The sequence below is a fragment of the Tamandua tetradactyla genome, chromosome 15, assembly GCF_023851605.1.
Source record: "Tamandua tetradactyla isolate mTamTet1 chromosome 15, mTamTet1.pri, whole genome shotgun sequence".
Lineage (NCBI taxonomy): Eukaryota > Metazoa > Chordata > Mammalia > Pilosa > Myrmecophagidae > Tamandua > Tamandua tetradactyla.
Genome location: NC_135341.1, coordinates 5,322,990 through 5,344,886, shown reverse-complemented (window position 1 = coordinate 5,344,886; position 21,897 = coordinate 5,322,990). Strand labels below are relative to the sequence as shown.

The 21,897-nt window shown below is 36.7% G+C and overlaps 1 protein-coding gene across 1 annotated transcript in view; it reads left to right on the top strand.

Annotated features, from left to right (window-relative positions):
- Nucleotides 1-21,897, top strand: part of CNTN4 (contactin 4) — an 831,113-nt gene that overhangs the window by 501,283 nt on the left and 307,933 nt on the right. Inside the window, exon 5 of the mRNA XM_077130352.1 lies at nucleotides 2,909-3,084. Coding sequence (XP_076986467.1) covers nucleotides 2,909-3,084 — 176 coding nt within the window. The remainder of the gene's footprint in view (nucleotides 1-2,908; nucleotides 3,085-21,897) is intronic.

Here is a 21,897-nt window from a genome sequence, read left to right as displayed (position 1 = left end):
ACTTTTCTTTGTGTTTATTCCGTCAACTGACACTTCTGTTTTCATTGTTTCTTGCCCCTCAATTTTTAAAAGATTAAAGCAGAAAGAAAAATTTAAGAAATTTTGACTTGTGCCAACATCCCTTGTATTAAAGTTCTCTAAGGACAAGTGGCATTACTTATTGCACTCAGCCTCCCTTTCCAGACAGGAGGAATATTCTAGTACTTGGTTGGAGAACTTTTGTTGTAAGGTTTGTATTCAACTGAGTTTGCAGACAACAAATCCCAGGGAGGTCCTGTCCCTCCATTCCAAGTTGAAACAGTAAACAAAGAAAGAGGGTTTTGCTGCAGGGAGGGTTTTGCTGCAGGAAATCCTAAGACAGCTTCCCGGTAAGGTCAGCAAAATTGTACCTTCTTGAGCTTCCCAGTGTCTGGTTGCATTCAACCCCCACACCAACTTCCTGGAGAGAGACAGGTCGTACCTGCCCAGGTGTTTCAGATATCAGCTTGTGAAACTCATAAATTTATCCTGGCTCTTGGGGAAATCTGTTTGCTCTAAATGAGCATTATTTCTATATTGCCAATTCATAAAAGATTCTTTAAACATTGAAAATAAATCATAAATGTTTCGAGTGTTTCATTATGCCATAAGATAAGGAATTCAATGCAATCCACCTTCAGTTGGAGTGGAGAGTGACTGTATTGCATAAAACCAGTGAAATGCTTAGTGATAGACTCAACTGCATCTCACAGAAAGCACTTTATTTTCTAAATAATCACCTTTCCTTTGCTATTTGTATGTAAAAGAAGCCGAGAAAGTAGATCCACAGACTTTCAGCTGAGCACCTTGATTGAGATGACTGGACAAGCCTACAGAGATGTTGTCATTATCCCTACAACCACTTTTCTAAAAAGACTTACACAGTCCCATTCTTAAATTGCACACCCTGCTTGCAGCTCACATTGTATTGCAGTTTCCTCTTTGAGTTCTTAGATTTGTCATATTAAATTGGTCTGCTATCACTTGATGTTAAAGTTATGGCCAAGATATGATCAGCTGACTCAAAAGAGCATCGAGAGCAGGTAGAAGACCCTAGAGATTCGTGTGCACGCAGAGCTGCAAGGATATAATCCTGCTGCTGTTGATTGTTTATTACTTTGCTGTCTGTGTCAGAACAGAGAAAGAATAATGTCTGTTTGTACTGTCCACCTTCGCATAAACAAACTCTTGAAGAGATCTGTCCCATTTTGTGATTCTGGTCCACCTTTCCTATCCCTCATGTTTCTAAGCTTCTATATTTCAAAGCCACAGATGTGAATATCTCCTTCTCTAGTGTGCTAGAATGCTTTATAAATTGTGTATGCTCACAGCTAAAATTTCCAGTGAAGAAGTAAAATATGTAGCCAATTAAATTCAGTAAGCATTTGATGAGCACAAGGAAAGTGTCAAGTTTGAGGTGGCTGAAGGGAAAATACAAAAGTGATTTAGACAGGGACACTTCCCTAAAGGAGTTGAGTATTAAATCTGGTGGGATAGATAGCTTTCAATACAGTTATCTCCAATGAAGTCAGAGTTTCTACATAAAGAGCATAGAGAAATCTGACTTTGAAATGTGAGGAATAAAGTGATCACACTTCTGAACACTTCCTCTCATTAATACCTTGTAGTCGAATTCCTGAAGCTAACTAACCTGCATTTTTTCATTTAAATGCTTTTACATTATGCACACCATAGTACCCCAAAACGTTATGAGAAAATGGATGTGTCCATATACACACACTTACAGACACACTCACAAACACATACAATTAACTATACAGTTTAACCATATTTACCGTGTGAAGGAAATAAAATGAATGTCTCTAATTCTTTACTCCTATTGTTGTTTTGGATCGATTTCCTTTGTGCTGCAGTGTTTCCTTATTTTTTGGTCCTCCAGAATGAATGCCACTGTAAGAGTCTTGATAATTAAGAAGCTTCAGCTATGCTATTTTCATTACCTGATATGCGGTATAGGATTTGCGGGGTGGGGAGGACAGGCCCTTATACTCATTGAATTGTATTAGCTCAAAAGTTCGTAAGTATTCAGATGACTTCCCGGGAGGCAATCTGATTAAAATCTTTACTCTCTGGAATTTTACTAGCTGTAAAATAAAAAACCATAGATCTCACTTCTGAAATTTTGCTGTTAAAATGTGTGGTTCCACTAAAGCTTGTATATGGAGCTAAATATTATAGTCAGATATACCAGAGACGAAAGCAAACAAACAGAAGGACGACAGAGCTCTCTGCCTTAGTTACCTAATAGCCTGATTGCAGTTTACTGTGGTGGTTGATTGACGTTTGAGTGCTTATGGCTAAGGAGATCTTCAAAGTGATTCATGGCTAAGGCTCGTTTGTTCCCTAAGACAGCTGTAGATAAATAGAGTTCCTCTGACTTGCATTCAACCATTTCAGTCATATTAAGGACCAAATCAAAGCAACTCTGCTGCAATTTCATAAAATGGTTGGCAGTCTACCTGAAGTGGTTTATTCTGTCATCACTATAGACCCATCTAAAGAATGACTGTAAACCAAAAGAAAAGGACTTTTACTGAGGAGCCCTATTTGAAGAAAATTGTACCAAATGCTATGGGAAATTCTAAAAAAAAAAAAGAAAGAAAGAAAAGTGTTTGTAGCATCATGAGTAGTCATAAAGACAGGTGTTACAACTGTAATGTCATTATTTATTTTTAAGGACATGCTCTACTGTCTGGCCACAGGATTTATGACGCCACCACTGGCGTATACAGCATTTCTAGTTTTTTATTGTGGTTGAAAAAAGTACAAAAATTGTTTCATGCTGTTCATAGTTTTTATGTATTTTAAACAATTCAGAAATATTGATTAATATTTCAAGGCCTTTCCTACTGGCATTTTTATACTATAGGTGGAAGTTAAATGGAACAGATGTTGACATTGGAATGGATTTCCGCTACAGTGTTGTTGAAGGCAGCTTGTTGATCAGTAACCCCAATAAAACCCAGGATGCCGGGACATACCAGTGCATAGCGACAAACTCACTTGGAACAATTGTTAGCAGAGAAGCGAAGCTTCAATTTGCTTGTAAGTAGCAATTATATCATACTGCAAATGTCACTTTGAATTTTTGTACCCCAAAATTTTTGTACCATAGTTTCTTTTTAAAGACGAAACAGATTTTAATTTGTTGTATGATTTTCTTTACCCTTGTCATATTTGGTAAAAAATCTTATTTGTAAGTAAGATAGATTGTAAATATGAGTGGGAATAGATATGCTTATGCTTTTATAAGGATTGAGATGGTCTGAATCTGTGATAGTTTGATTGTGTATTGCTTTATGAACACATAAATTCACACACACACGTTTCAAACACAACAAATTACACACACATCAGCATCAGAGTATAAAGAAAGTGTGTTATGAGCAGGCAATTGCACATTAAATAACTTAGGAACCAATATAAGCATTTTAGCCCTAAAGCTCAGAATTAGAAAAATTAATTGATCCTGTAAGTCATTATTTTTTTGAAATTACATAGAGTAGGAAAATTTTTAAAACAGGTAAAATAGCAATAATATAAATAACAAAATAAAAAAAAGTAACCATTTATATTCAGAATTTAGAACGTTTTAAAAACAAATTACTATCTCTTAAGACCACCCTTTTGTTAAAGTCCAGGAGCATATGAAAGGAAGTAGAATTTAGAAATAGCAAATTGAAAATAAAATCCAGGCAAGAGCCGTCAGTACACATTTAAGTATAGAAGCCCTTGAGGATTGATGTTCAACTACAGTTTTAAGGGTTTATGTACTTGCATATGATTCTCTATTTCCTTGTTTAAAATCCAACTCATATAGCAGAGCATTTAATGCTGAAGGTTTGTAATTACAAAGTTTGTTGGTAGTAACACTGTAGAATATTCTCATTAACAAGATCCTCTCTAGGAAATCAACATCAATATAGCTAATATCCAGTGCTTAATTTATTATTGTCTTTTGGGTACATTTTTGTTAGTTGAGAAATGAATTTTCTAATAATATGTATATACAGGATTCTAGGATTATTTTGTTTATGAATGTCTCCAGAGGTAGTCTTCTAAATATTCTTAGTACCCAGAATAATAGGAGAATAGTGTATCTGAGTGCTACAGAGCCAGTATTTATTTCTCTCTATTTAATATTAGTCTAATATCTACACTTATTTTTACATAGTGACGAATGAATCTTAGACTCATTTTGGAAAATAATCTTAGAATTTTGGGCCCTAAGAGTAGGAAAAACCTCTTTATTCAATTAATCTTGTACTTCTTTGATTTTTGGATTTCATAGTATAGAAAATTTTTACAAACAGCAACAGCAAAAAAAAAAATTGATAGAGCAGTACTTTTCTAACTTATAACATTTAAAACAAGTTACCAACTCTAAGACTATTATTTCAAAAAAGTCTTGGTAGGCATTTTTACAACCAAAACCACAGGAAAGACGGAATCTCAAATTCAAGGATAGTCATTTTAAATAGAATAGTTTAATCAAAGACAGTCATTATATAAATAGAATAGTTTAACCTAAGAGAAGCTCCACCGCTCTTCGTGAGCTGGGCTGGCCTGAGGACCAGCGTTTGGATACCCCTCTTCCCACTTCATGTATGACAGGGACATTCCACTCCCCTCAGAATCCCTGCATGATAATCATTCAGCTTGAAAAACACTAGCAATGGAGAGTTCACCTAATCATCCCAAAGCACCTGGACCCATAGCAGATGCTCTAGTTGTTTAAACTGCAAACACAAACAAAAACCCCTGCCTTAAGATTGAGCCCAAATCTAAATTTCTGTCACTTTCACCCCTGGTTCTTTTTGTGGACCTTGTTTGGCTTTATATATATGAAAATATGATCTTGTCCCTTGCCCGATAATTCTTTTCTTCCTGGGTACTTAGTTGACAACCATCTTCTTCCAACACATTCAGTTATGTTTCTTGGCCCTTTAAATATTGGCCTATAGAAATATACACAATTCCACGCAAGTGGCCTCCACAGAGGGGTCTGGGAGCATACCATCCCTTGATGTGGGCTTCTTCAATTAATTAACCGATAACGCTGTCTACTGTATTTTTAAAGCAGTAGTCACATATTGTAAACTTATTTTGAACTTGTATAGTCATCTAAAATCTTAGATTGATTTTTCATGAATTTCTGTGCATCCAGGGTTACCCAACATGTAATTTTATTAACCTAAATTCAGAATATTATATTTAGCCCTATAAATTCACCTTTTGAGTAGTGACCTTTTATTCCATCACGGTTGAAATTGCTTTAATTTTTTTTATATGACATATTGATTTTCCTCCTAGTTTAGTGTCAGTGGAAAATTTGATAAACGTGTCTTCATTCAAATAATTGTACAACATGTTGACCAGGACAGGGCACCATGCCACTAGAGCACTTCCATAAAGATAAGATCAGACCTTTCAATCAATATTCTTTGCATACTTTTATTCAACCGACTACCAATTTACTCCAATGCCATATAATTGAATATCAGTTTCCCTTACTTGTACCTAAAGAAGTAATGAGAAGTTTTTCCAAATGACTTGCTGAAATAAAGATGTTCTGTTTGTACATGTGCTACTACCTGCATCTTCTCTAGCTCTTCTTTGAACCATTCATCATAAAACAGCAAGAGTAATCTTTTTAAAATGTAAATTGGATCATTTCACTTTACTGCACTTAGAATAAATCTCAAATTCATTACTAAGGACTCATAATTTTCAAAAATAATAAACATTTTTTTAAATTGGGGCCTTCAATACTTTCTCTCCCTCTGCCTGGAATGCTTTTCTCCTAATTCTTCACATGGTTCACTACTTATGACCCTCAGTTCTCAACTTATATCTCATCTCCTTGGAGAAAGTTTCCAGAGTACAATATAACATAGCAAATTACTATCATTTCTCCTCCTCTCCAGCCCACTACTTGTATATAAAACACCCTGTTTCATTCATTAGGACTTAATATACCCTGTAATAATTCTTTATATTTATTCTCATTTATTTGACTCAAATGATAGACAGTTCTGTAAGAGGCGAAACTGTCTTGTCCATCCTTTTATCTCCAGAGTCTAGAAGAGTTTGAATGCATGAATAAAGGGACTCTTTTATTTAATGCCCTTTCAGTAGTGCAGCAAAGAAAATACATGTATACAACTAATTTGGCCATGACGTATTTTCGTAAACCCACATATGTGGTCATATTCTGGAGGTTAGCTTCATTACTATCAATCTATAATTTCTACATATTTTTTCTATCCTTGTTAAGAATGAAGATGTCCTTATTCAAATATCACTTTCACTTGGCTAAAATAAAATACCTTTTCAGTAACAGAATGCGAAGTCACTGACATCTTTTGAATGTTACTGAGTAATTTCTTTCACCCCAGGCATTTTCATAAAATATTTTTCCTTTTGATCACACTCACTGCATTATATAATATGCAAGTGATAATATTTCTTCATTTTAATCCTATGATTTTACTGCTGGAAGGGATCTTAGAGTTTCCTGGCCTGTATCTTTTTTTAAATGAAATTGAAGATTGGATAACTGAATTACTCATTGTTACTACATAGTAAGTGGCAGAGTCAAGAAGAAAAACCACCATCCTTTCAGCTTCTAGTTCCATGTTTTAATTCCGACTATGCTTTAGAATTTCCTTCCTTTACATTTTTATGTGGAGATTGTATAGAAGTTGGTTGACATTACTTCCAGATAATGTTATATGTTGGGTTAGAAAGCCTTATCCTAAATAATAATCTCCCACGTGGAAGATATGCCATCAAAGTTCATTTGTTCCTAAAAAGTCAGCCTAAGACTATGGATACTTTCCATGAACTGTTAGCAATGGTAAGAGAAAAAGAATGAAAAAAGAAGGAGGAGGATGGAGATAGAAAGTGAAGGGCCCTTTAGGTACGAAAGCAACTCCTGTGACCTCAAGCAATAAGAATAAAGTAGCTCCATAAATGAAGCCATCCTGAGGTTAATTTCAGTGAGCTTTATCAATTACATGACAGCCAGCTTTTTCTTGGTGAAAATATCAAATGGATGAACAACCAGCAGCTGTTTAGATAGCCTAGTTGAAATAGATCTTTTTGTTGGTTCTACAGTAAGCTTTGCCCGAGTTCTCCTTAACTGGGCATGCTGGAACAATTGTAATGATGATGGTCATGGTGATGGTAATAAAAATTAGAAAGATACATTAAATTAAGAATATTGTTCTGTGTTTGCACCAGGGATTTTGGCAACCTGGTTTTTTGAGACCTGATCATAGCTTCTATTCACTGTAATTTTAAATGTTCATTATTTTTTATATTCAATAATTATTATATCCTTCATAACCAAAGAGTGAAATGTGCAGTCAGTCAATCAGAACAGTAGCTGGAGGTTTGATAGATGGCCAGATCCATGACTGCTTGACTGATTTTTAATTAGGAAAGCTGCTTAAATAGGTGAAGTTTTGTTTCTGAGCAATGAAATGTTGATGGATGACTGATTGGATAAATAATTTGTGAATATTTAGATCAATTGAAACTTAATAAACTTAGGAACATTTGGATTTTAAAACTGAAAGCATTTATCAGTGGAAGACTTTAATCTTTAATAAAATAGTACATTTTTCCTCACTTAAATAGTTAGAAGAATTCAAACCAAAATTTGCTGAGTTTCTGAAATAATGCTTTTTACAGATAGTTTCTGCCACTAAGTATAGTACTAGAGAGACATTAATTGTGACAGTGTTTATTGAACATTTCGTTATAAAAACCTAAGATCTGATCAGCATATGACTGTGCTATTTGTTTTCAGTGACGTGAGCAGTTGTGAATGGTGGTGTAATGTTACGTGAAATGCACATTTTCACTATTTTTCCTGTTCCTTCTACAAAACCTATGAATGCACAGATGGGAGTTAATTGTTAGCTATTAGATTATTAGATTTGTCTCCTTTGAGTCATCCCACAGTTTACTTTCAATGACTTAAGACGTAAAGTATAAGAGATTTAAAAAAAAAATTCAGGAGCATTCTAAAAATTTGATACACATGAAAACAGGCAAGCTAAGACCCAATTGGTCAAAACAAGCTTAAATCAGACAGGGTTTTTTTAAAAAACACTGCTGTTAAAAGAAGAACAGTTAATACTATGTGTTTTAGTTTGCTAAAGCTACCAGAATGCAATGAACCAAAAACAGAATGGCTTTTGAACAGGGGCATTTAGGGCAGGCCACGGTGGCTCAGCAGGCAGAGTTCTCAACTGCCATGCTAGAGACCCAGGTTTGATTCCCAGTGCCTGCCCATGCAAACAAAAAAAAGGGGAGGGGAAACTTTATTAGGTTGGGAAATTCATAGTTCTTAGGACATGAAAACATCCAAATTAAGGCACCAACAAGAGGTTACCTTAACTCAAGAAAGGTTGATGCCATCCAGAACACCCCTGTCAGCTGGAAAGTCACATGACTGGTGTCTGCTGGGGTCTTTGGTTTCTGGACACTTCTCTCAGCTGGGAAGGCACATGGCAATGTCTGCTAGCTTTCTCTCCTCATTTCATAAGGTTTATCTGGGGGCACATTCTTTCTGTATCCCCAAGGTCTCTGGCTGTGTGGGCTTTCATGGTTCTTTTCAAAATGTTCCTCTCTTAAAGGGCTGCAATAAGCAACCCTACCTTGAATGGTGGAGATGCAACACCATGGAAACCATCTAATCAAAAGTTACCACCCACAGTTGGGTGGGTCACATCTCCATGGAAACAATAAAAAAGATCCTACCCGGCCAATATTGAATGAGGATTAAAGGACATGGCTTTTCTGGGGTACCCAACAGATTCAAACTGGCATGTCGTATATTATAATAAAAACTCAGTGTTATGAATTGAATTCTGTCCCTCGAAAAGATACATTGAAGTCCTATTCCCCAGTATATCAAACAATGACCTTATTTGGGAATAAGGTTATTACAGATGGAATTGGGCAAGTTAAAATGATGTCATATTGAGTAGGGTTAGGGTGGTTCCTTAATCTAATATGTCTGATATCCTTATCAGAAGAAGAATTTGGATACAGACAGGCAGAGGGGAGACGATCACATGATGCTAAGGTAGAACACTCCTCGGATTGCCATCCCACCACCATCAGAAGTCAAGAAAGAGGCAGGGAACAGATTTTTCCCTACAGACTTCAGAGAAAGCCCTGACCTATGGACACCTTTATTTCCAACATCTGGCCTCTGATACAGTGGCACAATAAATCTGTTTTTTTAAGATACCCAGTTGTTGTAATTTTTTTACGGCAGCCATATGAAACTAATACACCAATATATATCACAGTTCCTTTCTTTTTTTTCCTGACCATTTTGACTGAGGAAAATTAAAACCACGTAGAGACCAAAATCATATGTTTTTGTAACTTACCTGTATTAGGGAACCAAGTGTTGAGAGGAATGGCCTGGATAAAACATGGCACTATCTGTCCAACTTTTGTGTCATACTATGCATTTTCCCCTGGAGAGGATAGCAGGGTTTTAAACTTTATATAGTGTGATTTGATGAAACAATGGAAAATGTAACTTTGGAAATTCAAAGAGTAACCTTTCCTTTCCCCCTGCAGTTTTCCACCTCTCCCTCGGAATAACCCTCTACAGGCCTCCTCTAAAATAGGTGGATTGGTCCTTTCTCCAGAGGGCAGTGAATTTGAAATGATTCAAAGTACTTTGTTTGGCCCCGTCCCTCTCTCTGGAATTCTTTCTTTTTCTAGGTCATTTTCCCTGAATTTGACCCCTTTGTCTGGCACTCTCAAGTCCTAGAAACGGGCTATTATCACATTTAGAGTGTCTGACCTACCTGCGGCTCTAACAGTTTGACTGTAGTCTCTCAAGCATCGTTATCGTTAGCATGGTGACATTTTCAGCTGTAGAAAAACCCTGTGCTCGTGAGTGCAAAATCCTTGCCTTTCCAGTCAGCACCTATCACCGAGTGGGCACTAATCTAAACAACCCACTTTTGCCTCCTAGCTGGCATGCCTTTAATGCACCACACTAACTAGTTTTTTACTTCTCAGCTATTATAATGTAGATCTTGGTAGAGAACAAAGCAGGCTGGAGGGTACAAAGATTAAATTACAAATTAAGGGCATCATGAAAAGATGTGTGTATGTGTGTGTGTGCTTTCTAAGAGCTAAATTATCCTATGGATATTTCACCAGAGATTAAGTTCTGCGCTATCCACTAAACCCTCAGTGGATGGAACTGCAGGACAGTGATTTATCCCTGAAATATGTATATAGGGTACAAAACTAATTATCATCAAAATATTAATGTGCTCCGAAATACTTGCCTTGTTGTATACCATTAGCATTTCAAATTTATAAATTTTTTATAACACCCATGTCCCCCCCCCATCCCAAATCAAATGCGGTCTTGTACCTTCACAGTCTAGTAGCTTGGCCTCATAAAATTTAGCTTAATTATACCTTAAAGACTCTCCTTTATGTAGTCAACATTTATAAAAACAGGCGTGAGGACACAAACAGATTTTTTTTATTTTTAAGCTCTGTGATTACTTTCACCTACTTTTTTTCAGATGTTGTCATCATGCAGGAAGGGGTTTTGAATCGATGATAAATAAATTTGGGGGGAGTAAATGAAGCTGAATGAAGCAATGAATGAAGCAATGAATGAACATAAGAGAAACAGAAATGCCTTGGTCTTTACCAGCCTATGAGGTCATATTTTCTCTTCTATATTCTATTTCCTTGACAATATTTTAAAAACAGAATTTTTTGCATGTGTTTTTAGATTGGTAGGTGTCCACCAATAAAGATGTATATTTAGTGTAGCATTTCTGTCCTCTCCAAAAAAAACTTCATTAAAGAAGGTATCTTACCTTCAATACCATCTCTTTTTTTTGAAACACCTCTATGAAAAAATGTCATATACCATAAATTCACCAATTTAAAATGTACAAGTCAATGTTTTATAGTCTATTCACAGAGCTGTTCAGCCATCACCGCTAAAGGAAGCCCTGCATCCTTTAGTGGTCACTCCCATTTCCCCCAACCTGACAACCAGTCCACTGTCTGTCTGCATAGATTTGTCTATTCCAGGCATTTTGTATCAGTGGAATCATATAGTATGTGGCCTTTTTGCCTCACTTCTTTTACTTAGCACAGTGTTTTAAATGTTCATCCATATCATAGCATGTATAAGAGCTTCAATCCTTTTTAGGATGGTTGATGGATATTTGGATTGTTTCCATTTTATGGCTGTTATTAATAATTTTGCTATGAACATTCACATAGATGTTTTTGTGTGGACATGTGTTCTCATGTCCCTTGAGTATTTACTTAAGAGTACATTTGTTGAGTCAAATTTTACCATATTTAACATTTTGAGGAGCTGCCAGATTTTTGAAGTTGACTGCATTGTTTTATAATTCCAGCAGCAGTGACTGAGGTTCCAATTTCCCCACATCCTCTCCGACAATTGTTGTTGTCTGGTTTGATTTTTGTGTGTTTTTTTTTTTAGCAGTGCTAGTACATGTGAAGAAGTATCATATATTCTGGTTTAGATTTGTGTTCCCTGAAGGTTAAATATGTTAAGCATCTTTTCATTTGCTAATTAATCATTTGTGTATCTTCTTTGGGAGAATAGTCTATTTAAGTCCTTTTTCCATTGTTGTTTTTTTTTTAACTTGGGTTGTTTGTCCTTTTCTTTTTGAGTTTAGGAGTTCTTTATTCATGATTCAATTTCCTTTTAGATATGTGATTTCCGATGATTTTCTCCCATGTCATGTGCTATCTTCTCACTTTCTTGATAGTATCCTTTGAAGCATAAAAGTTTTACGTTTGTTGAATCCAAATTATCTATTTTTCCCTTTGTCACTTGTGCAGCTGGTGTCATATCTGAAGAAACATTGCCTAATCCAAGGTCTTAGGGATTTTCTACTATGGTTTCTTCTAGGAGTTTTATGATTTTAGTTCTTAAATTTAGGTATATGATCCATTTGAGTTATTTTTTGTATATATTGAGGTAGAGGTTCAACTTCTTTCTTTTCTTCCCCAAATTCATTCTTTTGCACGTGAGTATCCCGTTGTCCGCTATTTTTTGAAAAGACTGTTTTTCCCTCTGGTCAAAAATGAATTGACCTTAGATGTATATATTTGTTTCTAGACTCCAATTCTATGCCATTGATCTGTATGTCTAACCTTATAGCAGTACCACACTGTATTAATTACTGTAGCTTTGTAGTAAGTTTTGAAATGGGGAGATATCTATTAATAACATTTTAAGATCAAAGAAATATGATGCTCACATCACATTAGGGTAGCTGGAGCTACATCCTATTTCCCTACAAGGAAGGTATATTGCCTGTGAACATGTGACATAAAATTTGCTATCAGTAAAACCTGGGTTGTCGAATCTTAAATATCATCACATTTGGAGCTTTGACAATCCAATCTCCTATTTCTTTGAAGTTGAGGTGGAAAGCATTCTTACTTCACTTTACTCCTTTCTCAGGGCCTTAATTATATTTTCCACAGTCAACTACTCAAGCATGAGTGTTTATAGTTTCCTAAGAGCAGTTACTGTTTTACAGGCCAGGCACAATCTAAATCCGTAGCGAGGGAATATTTTTCTCTAAGGCATTGAAGTCCTTAGGAGTACATAAAATAAGCCAGCAGACCATTTAACTTTGGCCTGCACAACTCCATTCCTAACTTCTCCAAAAATTGAGGAGAGACGATTGCTTTATATCTGCCTAATTAAAGGACCTTTAGTGGGGTTTCTCAGAACAGAGGCCACCCTGACCCAGAGTTTATTTTTAAATGGCAGTTTTCCTATCTCCACCACAGTACTCTAAACAGTAATTTCTTCCAAGTCTAGTCCGATCTCTCAGCAGTCTTCCCTGTGGCTTTGTGCATGCTCTTTTCATATGTGGCACAGAATAACTGTGTGAGCTTGACAGAGTTTCTATGTCCCTCTCAGCCTCAGTTTCCTCATCTAGAGGATGGGCATAACGACAGGATCTGTTCTTCATAGTTATGAGAATTAAATGTGCCTTGGGGAAAAAAAAACATGATTTGTATGTTTAATGAACATGCTTTCACCTGTTCATGTATAAATGTACATTAAAATGTGAGTGCTGTGCTTCCTTCTCTTTTGTCTATTTGAACTCTAGCATTTATTATGCTATACTCTAATTAGAGGACATGGCTTTGTCTGACTGTCTCACTGGTCTGGGTACACGCAGAGAATCAGACTGAGCTCGTGTTTCTATTTTTTACTCAGCATTAAGCATGGTTCCTTGTCCTTCAAAGGTGTTCAAAGGTTTCAGGCACAGTTAGCAATTGCTCTCCACGTAGGATATTATTAATATCCTAGGTATTCCTAGGGCTGCTGGAACAAAGTACCACAAGCCTGGTAACTTAAACCACCAGAAATATATTATCTCACAGTTCTAGTGGGTAGAAGTCTGAAATCAAGTTATCAGCAGGGCCATCCTCCCTCTGAAGGCTCTGGGGGAAAATCCTGCCTTGCCTCTTCTGGCTTCTGGTGTGTGCTGGCCATCCTTGTACCGTTGGCTTGTAGCTGTAGCACTTTGTTCACTTCCTCCTCCACTTTCACATGGCCTTCTCCGGCGGGTCTGTCTGTGTCTATGTTCAGATTTCGTCTTCTTATGAGTATACCAGTCATATTGGGTGAGGACCCATCCTAATCCAGTTTGGCATCATCTTTTCTAATAATATCTCCAAAGACCCTATTTCCAAGGAAGGTCACTTCACAGAGTCAGGAGTTCAAATTTGCACATGTCTTTTTGGGAGGACACAATTCAGCCCATATCTGATATTAGGCTTAAATTATTCTCTAAGCAACCCTTTATCCTACATATAATTCAGCCTTAGTAATCATAAACTGATATTTGTCTTAAGAAGTTATTATTAAGTAATTCTCTGTGTTATCAAGAACTTGCTCATTTTCCTATATATTTGAAAAATTAAGTACATCTGTAAAATACAACATCATTCAAGTAAATGTGTTGTAAGTAATTGAGTCATCCATACTCAGTGTATAGGTTTCCTTTGTTAGCTTGTTTTTCCTTCCTCTTATAAATATTTAATGAATACCAACTAGGTCGCAAGCAATGTATTAGATGTTGAGGATACATCTATAAACCAGACAAATATGAAGCATATAATTCAGTAGGGAACACAGACACTGAACAAGTAACTTCAGGTACATTGAGTATTAGGAAGGTTGAAGGACTTGATTTCCAAAAAAAAAAAAAGGCAGCAGAGAGGAAATGGAGATATGTCTTGACAGTAGGTTTGGTATATAAAGTAGTTGATCATTCGATATTCAGAAAGAGGTGAAAGTGGATGGATACAGACAAAAGAGAAAGCCATTGAGAGAAAGGGGAAAACATAGCACTCATTCATTCATTTGGTCGTATTTCTCTGAGTCTCTATTCTTGTTAAGAACTGGCTAAGTGCTGATGTTCCAGTAGTAAACAATACCAGACCCAGTCTCTCCTCTTATAGAGTTGGTATTTTATTGGGGAAGAAAATATTAATCAGATAATCATGAGTAATATGAAATCATTGATTGAGGTAAACACTGATAAAAATGGCTGTGGTTGTATGACATTTGTAATAAAGAAACTAAACATAGACAGAGGGTGTTAAGGAAAACTTCCTTGAGGAAATAACTGTATCTGTGATCAGAAGAATAGGTAGGGATTAAAGAGAAAAGATTTTCCAGACAGAAAACAGAACATGTATGAAGGCACTGTGGTTGAAGAGAGAATGACGCATTCAGGGGACTCTTAAAAGGTAGGCTGGTTTGGCTGCAGTGTAACAAGCAAAGTAATAAAGGCAGCAGAGGAGAGGGTATAGGACATGAGAAAAGAGAACACTTTTTCATTTTTCCTCTGGATTTCCTGGGGTCACTTACGCATGCCACCTTTTGGCTGAAGATTAGGAAAATTTTCATATATTCCTATAAAACGTGCTCAAAGTTTTTGAAATCTGCCTAGTGTTCGATACAGTGGAAGCTTTCTATAAATTCAATCATCATTCATACATCATCCATCAAATCCATGTAACAAGGACAGGAGATAACACTTAATACTTGCTTTGCATGTGCCAGGCATTAAAGTATGAATTCTGTCTTTTAATCCTTACTTCAACTCTAGGCACTTGTATTCTTGAGATTCCCATTTACAAAGAGAGAGCAGAGGCACAAAAACTTAAATAAGTTATCAAAGTTCGCACAGCTGGGAAATTAGGTGACTAGGAGTTGATTCCAGGTTATTTGAATCTGATACTTGCATTATTAATCACTACATTATCCTGGCTCTCAGTATTTCTACTACGATGAAAGTGGGTCTGTGATGAAGGAACAATTTGCCAGAGAAACTCAAAACTGGCTTTAGAATTCCAGTGAATGAAATAGCCAGACTCAATTTCCAGATGTTATATTGTTGACTAAACTCCACTTGTTTCTGTGGGTGAAAATTTAAAGCTGTGTTTTCTTTTTTAGCCAATTGTGTAAGTGCTGAGTGCAGGACAGAGAGATATGCAGTGGAATTTCAGTATTTACTGATCTATTCCTGCACAGAGATGAGAGGGTAAGATTGTTGAGGCTACCACAGTCATCAAACCGCACTTAACCTGATAGCGCTGGAGAATGGACCACAAGTGATGCTTCTTATGCCCCCTCGTCCCACTTCAGAAACTATCTCACCTGCTTCCCTTTCCGAGGGCGTTTGTCTCACATAGTTGTTGTAAGAATAGAAAACATGTGTAAAGTATGTGGTATGGAGCAGAAAATGGAAACGGTTTGTATTCATATGTGTGCTGGTTTGAAATGATGTATGTAACCTAGAAAAGCCATGTTTTAACCCTAATCCCATTTTGTAAAGGCAGCCTTTCTTCTAATCCCTATTCAGTATTGTATGTTTGAAACTGTAATTAGATCATCTCCCTGGAGATGTGAGTTAATCAAGAGTGGTTGTTAAGCTGGATTAGGTGACAACATGTCTCCACCCATATGGGTGGGTCTTGATTAGTTTCTGAAGTCCTATAAAAGAGGAAACATTTTGGAGAAAGAGCGTTTCAGAGAGAGCAGAGCAAAATGACATAGCCATGAGAAGCAGAGTCCACCAGCCAGTGACCTTTGGAAATGAAGATGGAAAATGTCCCCTGGGGAGCTTCATGAAAGAGGAAGCCAGGAGAAGAAGCTAGCAGATGATTCCCTGGTCGCCATGTGCCCTTCCAGATGAGAGAGGAATCCTGACCATATTCACCATGTGCCTTTCCAGATGAGAGAGAAACTCTGACTGTGTTTGCCATGTACCCTTCCACTTGAAGAATAAACCATGAACTTCATCGGCCTTCTTGAACCAAGGTATCTTTCCCTGGATGCCTTTGATTGGACATTTCTATAGACTTGTTTTAAGTGGGATTTTCTCAACCTTGGAACTGTAAACTAGCAATTGATTAAATTCCCCTTTTTAAAAGCCATTTTGTTTCTGGTATATTGCATTCCGACAGATGGCAAACTAGAACAATATGGTTAGACAACTAATCAGGAACTGTTCCAATAGACTTATTTACGTTTTACCATTATAATTTTAATTATTAATAATAAACTAAATATGTTTAGATATATTTAAATGTTATTATTTGCATGTCATTTTTATACTTGTGAATAGATGCATATAAGTTTTTCCTGTCTGTCTTTGGGTCTAGTTATAAAAAGTTACCTTCAGAGAACAACCTGTTAGGTACTATAAAATTAGTACCACCTAGAGAAACCTCTCATTTCTTCTTTACTAAATATTTTCCTTTATTTGCCTAGAAGTATACCAGCATTAAATAGATGTAAGTTACTTATGCAGATCAAAACAAATGTTTAGTGACTATTTTTTCAGTCAAGACACTTTACCCAGATATATAGGAAACTGACATTATTGCGGACCAGAAAGGGTAAGCCAGAAGCTATAAAAAGAGAAAACATTTTATGACCTTGGGGCTTTGGGCAGTAGGTCCATGAGGTCCTTGCAGAATTTTATCTCCTGTCTATAGCTTTTACAAATGAACCTTCCTTCCCCCATCCCCTGCCCTGATAAGGTATCCCTTATCAATTCTTCTAAATGAAAGTTAAATTTTAAAGTCACAATAGGACTCATTTTTTTATTTTTTGGTTTGAAGTTTAATATCTCCTGCCTCTATCACTCTGGGTAAAGTAGCCTTACTCCTTGACTTTTTCTTCTCAATACCCTGTTGATTTTTTTTATATCCCCCTTATTAGCACCCATAATGTTATCTATCAATCTTATCTATTGCTTTTCAACCCCACTGTAATCTCCATCAGTGCCTTGCTCTGTTCAATAAATTTTTGTTGGATAAACAGGCTAGTAAATCACTCTGTGTAGAAGCTGGGGTCCAAAGGAGAAAGAATCCGGTAGGAATGGCAACTTTAAGATGTTTAACACTTCAGAGCTACACATGCAAAATAAATTCAGAGACAAAGGTGGATGTGTTTTCCTTTTGGAAGAGTTTTAAATCCAGGGGAGTGTGGGGAAATCTCCCAAAACCTGCATTTCCTTTGTTATCAGCTGATTGACATGCTTGTAAGTTTTGATCAAAGGTGTTTTGTCACATTGCAATGACAGTCCTCCCTCTGCTCTTTCTGAGCTGCTATGCTGTGATAGACTTTTAAAATAGGCACATTGTTTGCCTCAGCTAATCAGGGCTCAGTTAGTGTATCCTGAAAGAGGAAGTTTATAAATGTGTTCCATATTGCCTTTTGTGAATGAGCTGTTTTTTAAATCTTTCATTTAGTTGTCCCATTGACAGACAATAGAGATAATTATGAGTCTACTGAATACTTACTTCAAGGTCAAAACCACAAGGTCCATTGAAGAAATGTTCTTAGACTGCAGAGTACCAAACTGGAAATTCCTGACACTGAGCTCCATTCCCCTTTCTGTTTCTTATTTGCTCTGTGATTGTCATCTTCTGATGACATTAAACGTAGCCTTGAATGCATGTTCACTGGCAGCAGTGACTTTAGCTTACCTCTCCTGGTAACTAGCACCTAGCGTAATGCTTGCTGAGCAGCTGATGCTCAATAAAAGATTCTTAAATTAAATGAATCTCTTTCTGAACTTTTGAATTCTTTTTTCTTCAAGTGGTTAGAGGAAGAATTTAAAATATTTCATAGAGCAGTGAGTACATGATGTCACTTGCTATTTGCCAACCAAGTGGTGAAGCTAGAAAGCATTTGCCTATAAATGCTATAGTACACTGAGATATTAAAATTACCTAAATATAGGTAAAATGGTCAGACAGTGGCTCTTAGAAATGAACAAGTGTATTATATCCATAGAGGCTTCATATTTATTACTTTGAATGACATTGCCACTTCCTGCTGGAAATTAAGCATCACAAATGTATCCTTCATTTGACCATGTGGCCTTGATACCTCTAAAATGAATGGTGAATCCGGGAATATAAATTATAATCACATCATAAACATCTTCCTCTTAACCTGGGTCAGGATATAAAGAATGCATTTTAAGGTTGTTTTGAAGGTTAGGCAGGAAATTTTGTCTTAGATAATATTTCAACAAAAATCAATGTTGCTGCACTTAGCAGGCCGGTGATCTGCTTAATTGCTTTAGTAATACGTTTGTTAATATTGAATTAATTAATATTGAATTAAAACAACTAACTATGCATTGTCTTTGAGCTGAATCTGTATTTGTAGAAAAATGGAAATGGTGAATTACTTACTGGATTTATAGCACTATCTTGTGCAGCCAGCTGTAGAGAGCTCATGATCTAAATATGGAACCATAGGAGCTCCTCTCCTTGCCTCTGAATGCCCTCATGGTTTTGTCTAACTGCCTTATAGAGGTGCTTGAGAACTGTAAAACTCAGGAAATTTTCACCCTCACCACTGAATGTATTTGTCTTTTCTGTCCACTGTTTCACTTTCTCCTTGCCCATCTAAGCCACCCCTAGAATGCATTGAAAGAATCACTAATAGCTAATTTACTATTCAGAATGTACTTTCAAATGTGCTATTTCTTTTGGTTTTTTACAAAAGCTCTCTCGAGGTTTATTATATCACCGTCATCACCATCCACATTTTTTCTGGGGAATGTGCACATCAGGGATAGGAATAACCTTCCCCAAGTCCATAATAAATGTCAAAACTAGGAATCAGCACTCAGCCTTCTGATTTTGAGTTCCATTGCCTAACAAGTACACTGCATTGCTAATTGCATTTGAAACAGGCTCCATTCTTAAGCCAAATAATTTGGACACCTATCGGTTGGGTGTCTGGCTTTTGCCCTTATTTTGTGAAGATAATACTTTGAGGTATAACTTCAAATGCTGGTTCCCAACAGCTAGTCAATGATGAAATTTCCACCTGTCTACAGAAAAGAGGATTAGCTTATTTTTTATAAGGCAGAGTTTAGTCCATTTAAAAGGTAGTTTTTATCCTGGCATTTTGACTCTTTCAAACTCATAAAAGAAAAGGTCTTTCTTTTATGAATTGATGGTGGAAGAAAATGGTGTTTTTCACTATCAATATTTAGAAACACCTATGTAGGTATCATCTCCGCTTCTTTTCCCTTAAAACTCTATTGCTCTGTCAAATCCAAAAGTCTATAAACCAGTGTTTTCAAAAACAACACACAGCAGATAGAAGGAGTGATAGGTAAAGTGCCTCTTCCTGAGTAGCTAGGGCCTTATATGTAGACAGCAGAGGCAAGAGGCCACCCAGGGTGACCTAAAGTACCTGCATACAATGCCACCCTCTGCTGGTGTTTCTTGGGCCTCAGCCCTTGTGAGAGGTCTTATTTTCATGGTTAAATTAATTCTGTCATGATACTGAAAACAAAAGAGCTGCTTCTCTTTTATCTCTTTCATGTAGCTTTTGGACCAGCCATTGAAGTTTTTGCAACCATTTAGGATAAGGTGCTATTGACTTATGTACATCCATACCTCCTCACCTTTGGACCAGGCCAAACAACTCCCCTCATCCCTAGAAAGAGCCCATACTTTAGAATTCCTCACCGGTCTGGCTCTACCAAGAAAAAGGGCTGCTAAAAGCTGCAGTTTTTTTGTAGCACTCTGTCCTTTTTTTTTTGCCAGGTTCTTCTTGCACAACTACCACGCATGAATTACTATATTGACCCCTTAAGGATTAAGGAAAGCAAACAAACAATCAGAAAGTATCCAGGGTTAGAGATCACTGGTGGACTGGGCTCCACAAGGAATTGTAAAACCCAAGTGCCATGTAGCTAAGAACTGCAGTCTTTGAAAAGCTGATGCAGTGGGAATAGCAGAAGTTTAAAAGCAGCACTTAGTGGATGGCAAAATGTTCAGAGGTGGTCTGTTACCACCTGAGGCCCAGCTGAGAGACTTGACTACTGAACACAACCCCTGCATACCAGAATGATGCAGAATATTTGTTGTTTTCTTTTTCTGGGTTTTTTTAGAAGTTTATTGAGTTTCCCTTTTGTTTATTAAATTTCAAATTTGCTACTCCACCTATGATATCGAGAAACCCTGAGTGTACTGAAATAGAAAGAACATAGTAGAGATTTATTTCCAAAGTCAGCACTTAAAGGAAAATTGCACATAATTAAAATTACCCTCAAAATATCCATAAGTTGTGGGTATATACTTGTCTATGTTAGAGATAGGCATGCCAATTTTTGCCACCAAAATAGGAACATACTAATAACTGTTCCTTTGGTCAAACAGCAGATGAAGAAGTTAATTATGTTTAGAGCCATGTTATGTGAAAAATACTTATCTTTAAATAATAGATGACCTGGCAAGATGCTTCCTTTGTATGTAGGCAATAAAAATTGAAATTGAAAAAAATAGATTTGAATCCCCCAACTCTAATGCTGTATGGGAAATTCCCTAAGTGAGCAGCCGGACAGGCAGTCTTTAGATGACTTTCTCTTCTCTCTCACATGCTACCCCACCGTGTGGCCACTGGCAAGTCATTTTACCTCTCGGTGTCTCACTGTTTTTTTCTGCATAGTGGGGATGATGTTGACCCCCATTAAAGAGTACTGGGACAAATATATAAACACACTTTCTTCCAATTAAAAAAGTAAGATGTATCTTATTACCAAAAGACCATAGAAAAGGATGTAAAGAAGAAATGTCTGAAGGGAGTAAAAATGAGTAAGTGATATGACAGTTTAAGGGGAGAGAAAGGCACATAATTCCGATATATTTTATGGTGCATGAGAAGACAGCAGTGTGCACAGTATGTTATGGACACATGGAGGTCCGTATAGACTCCCCAAGAAAGACAGCACCCAATCTGAGTCTTGAAAGATGATTGACAGTTAAAGAGGGCAAAAGAGTTGGCAGGGTCTTTTATGCACCAAGAGCAGCAAAGGCAAGGAAGCATGCAAGGTCATGGGTATGCAGAGGATACAGAAGCAGACTGTTTATCAAGGCTGATAGTTATGAAGTGAGAAATGGGAAGCAATGGAGGCTGGAGAGACAAATAAGGATCAGGTCATGGGAGGGGGGGTTGTTTGAGATGCTAATGAGCTTGGGTTAGACTTTTGATGACTGATAATTTTGAAGCATTTTAAGCAACAGCATGATATAACCAGTTTTTATTTCAGAAATTGATAGCTCTGGCTTCATCTTGGAAATTAAAGAGGCTAGGTATCAGATGCTGGAGAAAGAGGAAGACTGTGCAATATTCCAAGCATGAAATAACAAAAGCCTGTCTTATGATGCAGGAAGAAGAATTAGAAGGGAAGTGTATTTGGAAGGTATTCATGAGGGGAACACATCAAGACTTGG